Consider the following 15,803-nt stretch of genomic DNA (forward strand, 5'->3'; position numbering starts at 1 on the left):
TTGTTTAATCGATGGCGTCAATTGCACTCAGCTTTTGGTTTAACTTCTAAGAACTTGGTATGACGTATTCCTTCAGACGACGATGGCTGTATTGATGTATCTGTTTATGCTCTTGTCTTAAATGTTATTTGAATGGATCTTTTTGTATAGTTGAATGGAGGTGGAAAGCTAAAATACCTAAACTAGATTGCCATGGAATAGATATTCAGCTATAAGTATTTCTATTCAAAAACTTAAGAGAAAAGCTTAATAAAAGGAGTGTGAGAGAGAAAAAATGCATATCCATAAGAATAAGAAGAATGTTAGGAGAGACAGAGAGAAATAGAGAAATAGAGAAAGAAAGAGAGAGAGAGAGAGAGAGAGAGAGAGAGAGAGAGAGGAAGATCAGTATTACTAACTTGTTGCCTGACAATCCCATAGTACTAAGACATATCAAGTCGTACATCCTTTCCTACACATAACTATAACAATTTCTAGTAAACAGCATTATTGCTGCACTCAAACATTACGAGACCTACCTCTTCTTCATCTTCTTCTTCTTCGACGTTTATAATAGTAATGTGAAGAAATAACAGCGCATTCCACTTAATGTAAACAAAACAAACCTGGTCTTTTGCTCTTTAGTGCAGCTACTAAAAGAACAGCCTTCTGTTTGTGCTAAGGGAGCGTGCGCCTTTTACTGCCGCAGCAACGGCAGCAGCAGCAGCAGCTGTTACTGCCGCTGCCCTCACTCACTGCTAGCACACGCCCATTCCGTTTGCATCATGTAAAAATAAGCAACAACAGCAACAAGAAAGACAATAACAAACAGCAGAAGAAACAACAATAGTTCGCAATGCCGCGCTTGCATTGTTTGCTGTAAGACAACAGCGGGCTGTTAAGTGCTAACAGCGGCGCAACAGCTCGTTTCAATGTGACTAAACTACTCTGTGTACGTGCTTGTAACACAACAGCAGCAGCAGCGACAGCAACAGCAGCAGTAGCAGCGCAGAGAGCAGCTTTGGGAGAGACCGAGAGAGTGAGAGAGCGCCTACTGAGCAAGTTGGGGGCGCAGCGCAGTCGTCGGCTGTAACATGCGGCTGTTGTTATTGTTGCTTTTGTTTTCTTTTGTGCCTTTTTGTAAATGAGCATTTGACGTTGACGTTGACGTTTTGACTGGTGCTGCTGTTGCTGCTGCCGCTGCGGCTGCGACTGCAACTGCAGCCAGTTGGTATGATAGCTGTTGTTGTTGTTGTTGTTATTGCAGTCCATTGACTTTTTCAGTTTGCTCAGTTACTGTTGTTGGCGCTATGCGCAGTTGTCACAGTTGTTGGCGCTGCTGTCTCTGCTGACGCCGCTGCTGCTATTGCTGTTGCCGTCGCTGCTGCTGTTGCTGCTGTGTTTTTTGTTGTTACTATTGTTATTGCTATTATTGTATAGATTTTTTCTCACTTTTTGCATGCATGTTTGCATGTACTTTATTCATACGCATGCATAAGCCCGTTTTGTTTATTAACGATAAAACTGCAATCTGTGAGCTGAGCAAGGCTCAGACACACACACACACATATATTTATAAATATGTTGAGCCTGTGTGTCTGCTGTGGGAGTGTTATTTTAATACCCTTTGCTATAAATTAAGTACGAGTATTCTATATTTTATAGACAGCTAAGAATTAGTTTGCGTTTTCCAATTACAGGGTATTCCAATGCCAATTGAAGTTTACAATACACGATAATACTATTTATTATTTATATATATTTTCTATTATATGTACCTTCAATAAGACCTAATTCTTTTACAGGGTATTTGTTGGCACATATCTGCTGCATAGACAACTTCACATATTTATATTGTTGTTGCATTTTAATTAAGATAACTTCAGTTTATGACAGCATACACACACATATTTAAGCATATACATATATATGCAGATGGATATGCATATTTATGTATGCATATCAGTCGTTGTCCAAAGTTCGTTGCGGTCTGTTTATAAATAAATTGAAGTTAAGCAATGGGCGTGAATTGTGTGCAAAGTCAGTGATCAGCTAATGGGCGATTACTTTAAAGCTATTACGCCCATTAGACTCAAATATTATTATGCAAGTGGGAATTGTTGCAAAAATAGTTGAACCGCACAATGTGAACGGTAACTGCTGTTGCATTTTTGAAATGCATGTAGAAACACCCATGGCCATACAAATGTAGCCATGCAATGTAATAAGAGTTCTTATGTATTCCTAATACTAATAATAAATGAATCAAAACTCAAATTGAAAATAAGCTTTAAAAAATATTTGGATATTGACAAAAATATTTAGAAATATTAAAATGAAATATATGAAAAATATAATCATAACTTTAATTTATTAAAATAATTATATATTCGGAACACGGTCCATAGATGGCATATTTAGTTCATAGATCTAGTGTGCTTTGACCTTAATTCCCGATTTTTCACGCCTAATGTCTCTTGATTACATTTCTGCAAAACCAATATACTCTCTTCTTTTTATAGAATGAGTATCAAAATTCTTGAATATTGAATCATGCAGAGGCACCAAACAAAACTATTAGAGGGAGAGCTGTAACAACTTGGCTTTGGGGCTTGCAAAAACTGCATTGCCTAATCATGCAAAGCGGGCCTTGAAGCCAAATGTGCTGCCTCTCTCTATCTCTATCTATATATATCTCTTACTCCCTCTCTCTCACTCTGTGCGTGCTCTGTCTTTGTCTTGTTACAACTTTAATTGACTTTAATTAAATGCAAGTCGTAAAGTCAAATATGTGGCACGGCCGCACAGTCGCATACTTGGAGAGCGTGCGAGAGAGACAGTGAGAAAGAGAGAGACAGTGTGAGAGAGAGAGAGAGAGAGAGAGAGAGAGAGAGAAGGAGCTGGCTTAACAATTTAATTAAAGCGAATGCGAATCATAAATATTATAATACCCGAGCGCAGTTAACTGTTAGATCCAATTGTCAACTAACGGGAACGACGAACGCTGACTTCATAGACCATAGTATGCAATGGCCAGCAGGAAGTGGGCCAACTAGGATATCGGTTGTAGTTCAGCTAATACAACATATATATATATATATATATATATATATATATAAATATATATTTATAGAGCAAAAAGTAGACTTAGCTAAATTCTATATGCATTTTGCTTAATATCAAAGTATTTTACTGCTTATCAAAATATCATGCATATTAATAGTTCATTTTAGGGTATTTAATGCTCGGCCTTTTTGTTTGATTTTTATTTAATTTTTTTTTTTTTTTTTTTTTTTTTTAATAATTGTCTATTTTGAGGTCTTGCCAACTTGTCTCGACTTTAAGCCGCAAAACTGTAAACTGGTCCGCAGTGAAGGTCGTCGCTGGGTTGGCTTGGGTTGGGTTCGGTTTGCTTTTGCCTTTTTCTTTTTTTTTTTTTTTTGGGCAGAGAGCCATGCTTAATTAGCTGCTTATATTACGGACATTAACTCATTGCTGTTGTTGTTGTTGTTGTTGCTGTGTTTGTTGTCTCATTAGAGGCGATGTTTTCGTTGTTGTTGAGCGGGTGGCCGAAGTTTTGTCCAACAACAACAACAACAGCAACAACTAACTGGTTTTTACTAGCTCGATGTATAGATACCTATGAGCACAGCAGAGCTTTGCTTGAGTTTTGATTCTTAAGTTCGTTTTAATTGCACTTTTAAGCTGATTTTTATGGGAAGCAAAATATCATTTAATTTCTATATTGCTGACTTGAGATTCTATCGAGTCAACTTTGTTCCTTCGACAGAAGCTCGAGTCGAGATTGTTTCCCTTGAGCTTGCGTATCAGCTATATGAGTGATCCCATAGATCAAATTTTATTTTTTAGATATATGTATATGTCTTATTATCATTAAGTAATTCCATAACTCCAACGCTCAATAGCTCTGTACCTCTATAGCTATAGATCTAGCTCTATAAATCAAAAATTGAATTGTTTTCCGAAAATTTTAGGGTAGTTTTTAGCTGATTCAAACTATACTACTCTGGACCTATATAAAGGCCAAACAAGATCTGCATCACATACAATTCTATGACGTATAAGCTGTGCTCAAGTTTCCTGACTTCCATATCAAATCTACATCTATCTATATCTATCAAGTAATCTCTGTCTATAATCTTTAACGCGCTCATTCAACATATATTTCTTTATCGTATGTTTATCTATATGTATATCTATATCTACCTACATCCACCTATATTCTATATTCACAAATATACCATCATCTATCTATCTATATCTTTGTATACATAAATATATGTACATATATATACTCACATATTTACATCTAAGTATAGTTCATATTTATATACCTAACTTCTACATCTGTCTGTAATCTCTAAAACTACCTATCTATATACATATATATCTATAATCTATAACCACAAATATTGTATTTGCATCTTCTTCATATATTTCTCGACATCTATCTATAGTCCGTGTCCACAAATCTTATATACAATCATTTCGTATTCCATATACTAGCAGAGCTAAGTTTCAATATCTCCATTTACATCTTGACTAGCCGATGTTTACATATTTGCTTCTCCAGTCCATTTGGCAGTCCATTGGGATTCGCTTTGATCTTCGATTGCGGCTTTTACAACACTGGCTATGTGGGGTTGGCTTGCATTTTCGATGAGCTCAACGTTTGTGATTTGCCATGCATTATGCATTAAGCACCCACAATGCAGACAGGCATATATATAGACATATATGTATGTGTACAGATGTATATGTATTTGACTTGATCTAGCGACCAAGTTGCAGTCTTTCGGGTTGGCAACTTCGCTTTGGCTTGTCACGTAGGTCATAGAGCTGCAATTTCCCCAGTGCTTGGTCTTCTGGCCCACAAGTGCTTACCAACTAGCATAAAAAACAATAACAGCAATAACAACAACAACAACAACAACAACAACAACAATGACAATAATTTTTACAGCTAAACCGCAGCGCAGACAATAAGTTGCCCCAGCCGCTTGCCCCTTGCCCACCCTCACCTCCTCTCGCCTCTCCTGCCCCACATAGCTTGTTCTCTGTTGCGTGCGTCGCTTTGTGGGGGAGCGAGGCTTTGTCGCTGCATGGGCGAAGGGAGAGGGAAGTGGGGCTAAGCGTGGTGGGAGCTATACCAATTAAAATGCGCGCCATCACATGTGCAGCTGCATTTATTATAAATTTTTCGTTGGAATCGACTGAAAAATAGTTGGTAAAAAGACGAGAAAAAAAAAAAAATAAAATAAAAAAGCAAACGCAAAACAAATTTAACAAAAATGTAGGAAAATAAAAGCGCATATAGAATATATAGCTGGATGCGTGACTAAAACGGGAAAACGGGGAAGTGCGTAGTGCACTGAGGTCTTAACTGCTTGGTACAGTTGCCAACGTTGTCTGCATGCGAGCGGGCTGGAGGGGAGGCGTTGCCTTCGCCCACGCCTCCTGCTCCTCGCTGCTCGCGCCATGCATCTCGCTCTACATTTTGCGTTTTTTTGCTGTGCATGTTACAATGTTGTTAATATGACGCTTAGTAGTTGTCACACACATACACATACACTGAAACACACTCATACACACACACACACACACATGTCAACCAAATATGCATTGACAATGTTTTTCAAATTGACGACAAGACTGAAAGAGTAATACTGACAGCGGGTGAGCAAAAGAGAGGGAGAAAAAGAGAGAGAATTAGTGAATGAGTGTGCGAGCGAGAGAGGTAGTGTGATTCTGACAGGGCTTAGCTGTGTGGACTGGGGCCGGGGTGGCGGGGCTCTGTGGGCAAGTTGGCAGCGTGTCGTTGTAAAATTATTGGCATGCGAACGATGCTGCAACGTTTATTAAATTTTTGAAGTGCCGCAAAGAGGGTGAGCCATTGTCAAAGGGAAACGGGCTGCGAGCATATACGTGTCGTATACGTGTGGATGTGTGCATGTGTGCATGTATGCATGTGTGCATGTGTGCATGTGTGCCTGTGTATGGGTGTGCCATTTTATGTTGTATTAATTTTACAACTTGCATTTTGTAACTTGCAGCATGAGCATCATATATCATTATTTGCACCCAAATACGCTTCACTTAAAGTGTTTTTCCAGTGCGTGGGCGGGGTGGGAGGTCGGTGTGTGTGTGTGAGAGAGAGAGAGGGAGTGAGATAGAGACAGGGGGAGTGTAAGAGGTAGAAAAGTGGGTTTAGGTGAGTGTGTGGGTGAATGTGAGTGTATGAATGTCTGAGTATGGGTGTATCGGTGTGTGAGAAAGAGAGAGAGATAGTGAAACAAGGCTGTAAAGACGTGAGGGAAAGAGAGAGTGTGTAGAAGTGTATGGGTGTATGTGTGAATCTATGAGTGTGTAGGTGTGGAAGGAAGATAGCGAGAGAGAGAGAGAGAGAGAGAGAGAGATAGAGAGAGAGAGAGAGAAGCTGTGTGTTGGTGTGAGAGAAAGAGAGAGTGACGAGAAATGCATTGGTATAGGTGTGCGTGTGAGTGCAAGTATGAGTGTGTATGCGTGTAGAAGTATATATATAAGAGAGAGTGAAAGAGAGGTGTGTATATACATATGCATGTGTGCGTATTTATCAGTGTGGCACTGTGAGCGTGTGAGTGAGTGTGTCTGAGTGCATCATTTTACATGTGTCCACTGCTTTATGGCTGACACTGTGTTAATTTGCCATCAACTTGATTTTATTTTGCGTAATTAAACCAGACGAAAGTTAAATTATCGTTTCATTAAATATGTATGCACTCAATATATAGTTTTATTAATTTTTATTTATTGCATTCATTTAAAGTTAATCAGCCAATTGGCATTTAAATGAGTTGCTCAATTTAATCGACAGCGATTTAACCCAACGATAAATAAGTTAACAGGCACTTTGACCAGCCCGTCAATTAGTCATCGAAGCTGCATTAACTTTTTAGTTAAACAACAACAAAATGAAAACCAAAACCAAAGTTACTTAGATTTAATTTTTATTTGCAAATTATGCGTGTTAAATATTTATTCAATGAATTATTTAAAGTACGCTAAATATAACTCTGATTCATATGCTATTCAAATAGGGAAAATTCTTTAAATATTTATGCAGTTGTTTATTTTTGTGAATATTAAATGTTTATATAATTTTTTTATTTTATTATAATTTATTAAAAAGCTAGAGGGAAAAATGTTAGCCCCATCTCCGGCTGCTGCTCTGATATATTAATCGAAAAGTTTACAAATCGTTGCTTTTAGCACAATCCACAGGGTCTTGACTTGACAGACTTGAACTACTTTATATGTATATGTATGTGTGTGTGTGTGTGTGCATGTGTCTCCTTAGCAAGTAGTAAGAGCTCAGACACACACTCACACACACACACTCACTCACTCATGCACACATGTATTTGATAATACATAAATACATTGTCTAATATTTGTGGAAGCTTGGGGCAGAGCTCCGGAGCAGCTTAACTGTCGTCTGGGGGCGGCAGTGGGGGTGGCATTTCTCGAAATTTGCTTTCTGTTGCCAGCTGCACTTGCAACATGCCGCACTTCATTGCAACTAAACAAGTTTGCTAACTATTTGAGTGAGTTTTCATGCGTCGGTTGCCGTTGCCGTTGCCGCTTCTATTCTTATACTTATTTGGTCTGCTGTCTATAAGCATGTATTTGTGTGCGTGTGTGTGTGGGGGGGTGTGGTGGTGTGTGTGTGTGTGTGCATTAGCGAATTGTTGCCAAGACGTAAGGCTAAGCTAAGCAAAGAGTAAACACAAGACAATGAAGTCTGAAATAGGAACTGCACATATCCATTGGCATGCATCTGTATATGTATGTGTGTGTTTGTGTGTGTGTTGCTCCACATTAAGCCGAGTCACAGTTACGGCAAAATACCGAGTATCTTTATCTGTGGCTGTAAGTTACATACATATTGCTAAGAGGCTTATGATTTGAAAGCTTCAAAGTGCCGTGCAGCCGAGGCTAATGAGTTCCTTCAACTTGCAAAGGAATTATAAACATGCATCCATTTACCATAAACAGCATTACATGCTAATTGCGCTGTTGTCAAATTTCAATATAGTTGCATTCCTGAATTTCTTTACATATGTTTTTTCAGTTAAGAATCTATGTACAAAAATTTCTGATAACCTATTTGGGAGTCAAATTTTATATTATTTAATTTTATTTCTTATTATTTTTATTTTTATTTTTCTTGCTGCATATATTGTATTTTTGGCATATATTTAATAACGCTGTTGCCAGATTTCATTTTAGCGTTGCCAAATTTTACTATGGCTTAATTTATGAAAACCATATAAAGTCGATTCTCTATGATTTGTACCCCTATAAATCGAAAGTCCCGATAAATCGAATCGAAAAAAAAAACTATTCCCATGAAAAAAAACTTTCTCGATAATTTTCGATAATTTAAATTTCTGTATAAATCAAATTATCGTGACACGACTGAGCTCATATTGCTAAATTTTTGATAGCTCAATAAAATGCGCTGTTGCTGGATTTCATTTGGTCTTTTTATTAGCATTTTGGTTCAAAATGCAAAGCACTGTTGCTAAATTTCAATAAGGGTTAACTATAGGACTTAAATTTTCACAAATCTCCCAATTTGATTTGCTTTGCTGACAAGGCTATCTTAAGTTTTTTCAGACTACAATGCGGTGTTGCGAAATTTCATAGAGCACGTCTTAAGTTTACGCCGTTGCCACACTTCGAAGCAATCTTTAATCCTGCCTTGTCCTCGACTACTTTGTGTGTGATTTCCAACTAGCACTTTTATAAAAATTCTTTGCTTGAGGCATAAACATTGTGAAACATGCACTCGAAACACATTGTGTTAGCTCTATGCAACGCCCGCACTTTGCTTATGATTTCTGAACACTTTGGCTGCACACTTCATTGGCTTTTTGGGCTTTTGTGTGGGTGTTTGCCGAAACTTTAAATTGAAAAGCAGTGTTGGAAAAAGCCTTAATGAAATACGCTATTGGAGCACCTAAGTGCCAGGTTGTCGCATTTCAATTGCAATTTTACACTGTTGCCGCAATGCACTGAAAAAGGATTGAAGAAGCTGCTGTTGTTGCTGTTGTTGTTGCTGCTGTTGCTGCTGTTGTTGCTGTTGCTGCTGCTGGCTCGCTAGTTAACCATGTCCGGCCCACCTAATTGCTGACCAGATGCAGCACTCAAAGAGCCATTTGCGACGTTGCCGAACTTCAATTAGCTACAGTTTGGCTGTAAAGTGCAGTTGGCCGTGGCGAAAGAGAGAAGCAGGACTACGCAGGACTACGCAGGACTGTGCCCTCAAGTGCACATTTTGTCAAATCAAAAACGGAATTTGAATTTCAATCAACTTAAATTAAATCAAAATTTGTAAAATGAAGTGCACACACACACAAGCACACACACACATACACATACATACATACACGCATAACCATTTGCAAGTCACTTGAATGACTTGAACTGCAAACTCTCAACTTCAATTCCAATTTCATGGGCAACAGCCAGTTGTTGTCCTTGTCGTCATCGTCATCGTCGTCGTCGTCGTCGTCGTCGTCATCGTTGCCCTCGTCGTTTTCGTAATCAGCACAAAATTTGAATATAATTCTCATGAATGCCCGGAGAGTTAGTTGTGTGCTCTGGTCTCTGGTCTCTGGTCTTTGGTCTTGGTTCTTGGGTCTGCACTGGTCTGGCTTGGTCTGACTTGGTTTGGCCGGGCTTGGTTTGGTCTTGGGCGCCAAGGGTCTTGGCCTTGGTGCACCCTTCGACCGCAGCAGGCGAGCAAGCAAATGTTGAACATTTTAAGAGCTGCCGGCTGCGGGACGCTTTTTAGCCACAAAAATTCACAGTAAAGAAAAGTCGACAAATGCACTCGATGCTGCTTTTTAGACCTGCATGTGCTTCAAAAGCCATCAGCCAATGGCCAAGCCAAGCAGCCAATAGCTGGCTCAGGCTTGCCTCTCCCTCTCTCTTGCTCTCCCTCTCTCTCTTCATTTGTCTGTCTGTGCCTTTGGTTACGGGTTTTTGGTTTTTGCCTCAGACAATTTTTGGCCTTTTCGATTCGGGCACAAACCGCACAAAAGATGAAAGGCAAAACTCTTACACTCTGATGATTGTCATGATGTTTCCTATGTCAAGCAGTGAAACTCCATATTTAGTACTCTGCTTCTGCAATTCTCTCTCCCTCTCTCACTCTCTCCCTATACTTCTTTTCTTGTTCTGCTTTGCTTTGGGCCCGAGCTGCTGGCAATTGGTCGGCTTGATTAGGCATTGCACACACGTAATCGCAATTGACGCCCCAGATTCGCGCACCTGTTGTTGCCTGTAACACGCTACGCCCCCACCTCAGCAAAGAGTTGGCTCAGCTCCACTGACAGCTAATTGTAGTTATTCAGTTCTCCAGTCGCCCATTGCCCATTGCCCAGTTCTCGTTACCCCAAATTCTCGTTCAGTATTCTCTACTCTCTAAGTGCTTCGCTTTGATTTCGCTTGCTCTTGTTGCTTTTTGCAGCACGTTTCCATTTGATGGCCATAAATTTGCTTTAGAATTGAATACTATTTAACCATGTAAATAGTGTATCAGAAACATGAATATGCAAATTTATTTTAAAATGTAGCTAAATACAGTGCTCCACAAAACTATGTATATATCTCGTTGAAGAATTGTTTTTTTTTTTTTTTTTTTTTTTTTTTTTTTTTTTTTTTAATGCTAAATAAAAGCTGAATTTTCTATACAATACTTTTTAAGCTTACTCTAAAATAGCTAATAAGTGTGGTATATAATTTACTGCTTAATTATAATAAATAAACTTAATTTAAATATATTGCTGCTATGTCTATATACATTAAAGAATGTAATGAGCAATAGCTTAGAGCAATAGATAAGAGTTTAAAAATCCTATTCAGTTTGCTATACATAATTTGAAAAAGGTTTAAAGCATTCAATATTTCTTTTATTCAATTTGTCATTTAATTATTATTATTATATTATTATTACTATTATTTTATTTATTTGAATCATATTAAATTATTTTTTTTTAGCCTTAATTCAAGCTAACCTCTGCGTTAAAATAAATTATAAGCCTTATATGATTGTACAAAAAAATGTTTTACTGAAATAAAAAATAAAATAAAAAAATATTTCTCATTCAAAATTTTAATTAATATGCATAATTTATAATTAAATTCAAGGGACTATTGATTAAAAGCTAAATTAATTATTATTATTATTATTAATTATTCTTTAAAGTATGCACATTTATGTAGGTAGGTTCTTAAAAAAAAAAAAAATAAATAAATAAATAAATACATTTTTCTTTTTGTGTTATATATTTAGAATTGAAATTGTCATTAGTTGAGTAGATTGAGAATCTATTTGCATGTAGATCAAACTAATCTTTCACTCTAATGTTATATGAATATCAGAAAAAAGACAAATCTTAAGATCGCCACGCGCTTTTACTAGTTTTTCCAATTAAAGATTACTATTATATTCCTTTATTATTATTTTTATTTTTGGTTTGTTATTTTTTATATTTTTTGTTTATTATTTTCATTATTATTATTATTTTTTAGTTATATAATTTAAATTTAGTTTAAATGTTATTCCTACCTTTTGTTAACATCTACTTCTTTCTCTCATACTGCTTTTTCCTCAAATCTTATGCCAAGCTTTACGCATATTACAGGGTATTTTTATTTGTTATAAGCTCATATATTTGTTATTGTATAAAGTTGAACTCTTCTCTCTTTCTCTTGCAGCTGCAGTTACTCGCCTCAATGTCTGACGAAGTGCCTTTGGGACGTTTATCGCAAATTTTTGATACTCTAACCAATTTACAACAACAACAACAGCAGCAACAACAACAGCAACAACAACAACAGCAACAACAACAACAGCAGCAACATCAGCTGCACCTGCAGCAGCAGCAGCAAGCAGCGGCAGCAGAGCAGCTGCGTCGACGCTCTGCCTCCTCGTCGCCCTCACCGTCGGCCAGTGCCTCGGCGTCCTCATCGGGCCGTGCCACGCCCGCCGCCGCGCTGGGCGTGGCTGCAACACAGACACTCTACTACACACACACGCACAACTACTTTCTGCGGCCGCAAGATGGCACCAGCTACCTGCACACATTCCCCGCCACCGCCGCAGCGCAGCATTCGTCGCACTTCTATCAGCAGCATCAACAGATGCAGCATCAACAGCAGCTGCAGCTGCAGCATCAGTTGCAGCAGCCGCCTTCGCTGCCCGGCCGACTGTCGGGCTCTGGCTCCGGCTCGGCATCCGGCTCCGGATCTGGCTCCGGCACGCAGTCGCTGCACGCTTCGCCGCTGCTGGCCAAGCGAGCCACCTCGTTTAGCGGCCAGATGCCGCTGACGCGTGCCGCCCAGTTGCATGAGGCACGCCTGGTGGCCGCCTCGACGCCCAACAGTCCGCGGCTGATGCCGCGACGCGCGCCTCGCCCGCCGCCCATACCGGCCAAGCCGGCCAAGGAGCTGAGCGGTGCGAGTGGTGCAGCTAATGCGCCGACGCATTCGCTGAATCCCGTGCTCGCCGCCCTGGACGCACCCGATGCGCCCTGGCCGCACTTCTCGTCCCTCACCGAGCACCTGGACGTGCATCAGCTGAACAACTATGGACAGGCATTGCCCGAAGTGGGTTGCTCTTGACGTTTAGTATTAAGGTGTCCGCTCTACAGCTCTCTCTTCTTTGGCTTTTGCAGATCAACTGGCAGGAGCGCTGCTTGGAGCTGCAACTGGAGCTGCATCGATCCAAGAATCAGGCGGGCCGCATTCGGGACATGCTGCGAGAGAAGGTAAGTCACAAAAGATTAACATTAAAAACTATGAACTGGTACTTCTAGTAAACTGGAACTAGTTCTGGTTCCGGCTCAGATTCCTCTTTGTTATTATGAGTCATGAATGCGTTGTGAAGCTCGAACTGAACTGGTACTTCTAGTAAATTGGAACTGGTTCCGGTTCCGGCTTAGAGTCTATAACATCGATTCCCATTTTTTGTTATTATGAGTCACTAATATATTGCGAAACTTGAGCTGAACTGGTACTTTTATAAAAGTGGAACTAGTTCTGTTTCCGTTTTAAATTTCAATTATCTCGTCTTATTATGTGTCATTCAGGTAACTGGATTCTCATATCTGTTGTAAAATGTTTCTTTGGTATGAACTGCTCAAATGATTTCGTACTAGTTCACTTTACAGTTAGTATGATAAGCTTATACATGTAGGGTTGTTGGATATATGCTTTGGGGACTGGTTGATTAGTGCAAATGAGTTATTAAGTGAGAAACAAGACTAAGAAGGGAAAAAAATAAGGAGCAAAGTGACGCACAGACACATTAATTACGCACACACACACACACACACACATATAGTCAGACAGTGTCTAATGTATATCTTGTGCTTAATGATGATTTATGGAGCCCATGGTTAAAACATTTTTATGACGACCCCTTACAATTATCAGGCCAAAAAGTAATCTACTTGCCAGGAATAAATACCGCGCCCCCCGCACACCTCTCCCCTCAAGCCAGCTGGCCCCACTTCACCTCCCTTCGTCTCAGCCGTCTGTGCCTTTAGCTAATTTGTGGCGGAAATAGTGCAGCTGTGTGTTGTCTCTGCTAGCATGTGAGTGTGTATGTGTGAGTGAGTATGTGTGTGTGTGTGTGAGTCCTTTTATGATTAGCCTAATTAAGTCATTAGGCATTTGGCCAAAATAACAGCAGCCGCAGCCGCAGCCGCAGCGCCAGTTCTCTGCGGCCCTCGCAGCAATATCCCACGGCATTGTCATTAGGTTTATTGGCAGCGCCATCTAGCGGCGCTTTAATGTAAAAACTATATGAATTATTAAAATGTAACACTAAAGTGCGTGCCTGCTGCTGCTGCTGCTGATGGGTGAGTGTCTGTATTTATGTGTGAGTGTGTGTGTGTGTGAGTGGGTATTACTTTCATCTCGGCACACATGGCGCTTGCTATATACACGATGTATGGTCATGAGTCATGACATAAATTAATTACACTTCAATGATTTTTGCTGCATGAATAATGCATGAGGCGAGCGGCAGTCAGCTCTCGCATACCCAGTCCCATTCCCATACCCATAGACGTTCTATAGCGATCTTCGTAACAGAGTTAATCACACAGATATAAGAGCAATATATATACATATATATAAATATATATATTTTTTTCTGTTAAATGTCCCCAATGCAGTGAATGTAAGCGAATATATGAATAAATATAGAGTCAAAATGTTTGCTTTCTTTTGTTGTTGTTGATATTTATTAATTTTATGCTGCTGCATCTTACAAATGTTAACATGTGTATGTATATCGATATATATATATATCTGTATAGCAGGTTGGAAATATTTTGGAATTATTTATCTGTTAGGAATTTAATGTTCTATTTTTTTTTCTATTTTTTAATATTTTTTTAAGTTATGAAATAATTTTGACTGCAATTTTCTTGGCTGTTAGAAATGCAATGCTTATGATCAAATTTTTTATATTTTAATATTTATTTTATTTTTTATTGGGCAATTTTATTATGCCCTAATTTCGTTTAAAGTGGAAAATCTGGCTACAGGTTTTATTTAGTCAGTAATACCTGAGGGCCTGAGTTGTCTGCTAGTTCCAGTGCGTGCTAGGCAGATGTTTGGGTGGTAGATCCCCAATGCTTAGTCAGGCTGTTGTAATTGCTCGATTTGTTATTTGGGCACCCCTTGGATGCTGTCCAGCTGTTGGCATCTCGCTTTCTGTCCCTGGTTCGCTTATTCCAAGACGTTTCTCAGTTAAAAAGAATGCATAAATTCGCTGCGCTTATAAATGCACTGAAAGGAAAGCTAAGCTCTTGACACATTTGCTGCCCACTGGCTTCAGCTTTAATAGCAGCTGCTCCTGCAGCTCCTTTGTGGCACAGAACACTGTGCTACTCCTGCTTGAGATGTTAACGCATAATCCGAAATGACCTGCTCCAAAGTTGCTCACTTGCTGCACTGCATTGTTGTTTTTCATTATGTTAGGCGTTGCTTTGGCAGGTGTGCATACGTGTGCAGGTCTACGGGTGTGCAGCTGTGCAGGTGTGGGTGTGGCGCCTATTGCTATGCAATGCAAAGTTTGCCAGCCATTGTTGGCTTTTGAAAAGGCAGCGCGGGTGGCACTGAGTATGACGTGAAGTGAGTATTGCGAATGCATTCGTTTGCTTTGTGCAATGCTGCATGTCGCTTTTAATGAAAGAAGAACAAAAACAAAGCAATGGAAAAAAAAGAATAGCAACACTGTGGGTTATCAACGGCTGCACAATGCTCGCTCGCGTATAAATTCCAATTATGCGCTAGACCAAACCAATATACTCTTCTTCGTATTCGCATAACGAATTGAATGCGAATGCTTGAGTGAGAATGGAAACTCGTTTGGGGCCAAAAAGCAAAGCAAAGATCACCTTGAGAGCTGCTGCCACTGACCAGAGCATCCGAAATGCTGTTGCAACACTTTTCAATATTTAATTGGCAGTAAACACAAAAAATTACAAAAAAAAAAAAATTGCAAAGAAAAAAATAGAATGTAAAAAATAAGGGAAAAAAGCATATAAAACCATATCAAAGCTGAGTTGGCTAGCGCAGCACAAAAAACTTCAACGATGCTCGAATTGGAGTGGCCTAACGAGCAGCTGCCCTATTTCAATGGAGTTTTGAGAGTCATCAAATGGGCAGACAATCTAAGCTATAAAGGTTACAAATTTCATTTTGCTTATAATAATTATCTGATTTGTGAGTTTATATAT

General features: G+C 39.2%; 1 protein-coding gene across 8 annotated transcripts in view; it reads left to right on the forward strand.

Moving 5' to 3' along the window:
• LOC108619667 (uncharacterized protein CG43867) overlaps window positions 1-15,803 on the forward strand; it is a 155,157-nt gene that overhangs the window by 10,989 nt on the left and 128,365 nt on the right. For all 8 annotated transcript variants that reach the window (XM_089474907.1, XM_089474910.1, XM_089474909.1 and 5 more), the window contains exons 2-3: window positions 11,767-12,657; window positions 12,726-12,818. In XM_089474907.1, coding sequence (XP_089331033.1) covers window positions 11,785-12,657; window positions 12,726-12,818 — 966 coding nt within the window. In that variant the 5' untranslated portion in view covers window positions 11,767-11,784. The remainder of the gene's footprint in view (window positions 1-11,766; window positions 12,658-12,725; window positions 12,819-15,803) is intronic.

The sequence above is a fragment of the Drosophila arizonae genome, chromosome X (assembly GCF_054131065.1).
Source record: "Drosophila arizonae isolate 15081-1271.41 chromosome X, UAZ_ARI_1.0, whole genome shotgun sequence".
NCBI classification, from domain to species: domain Eukaryota; kingdom Metazoa; phylum Arthropoda; class Insecta; order Diptera; family Drosophilidae; genus Drosophila; species Drosophila arizonae.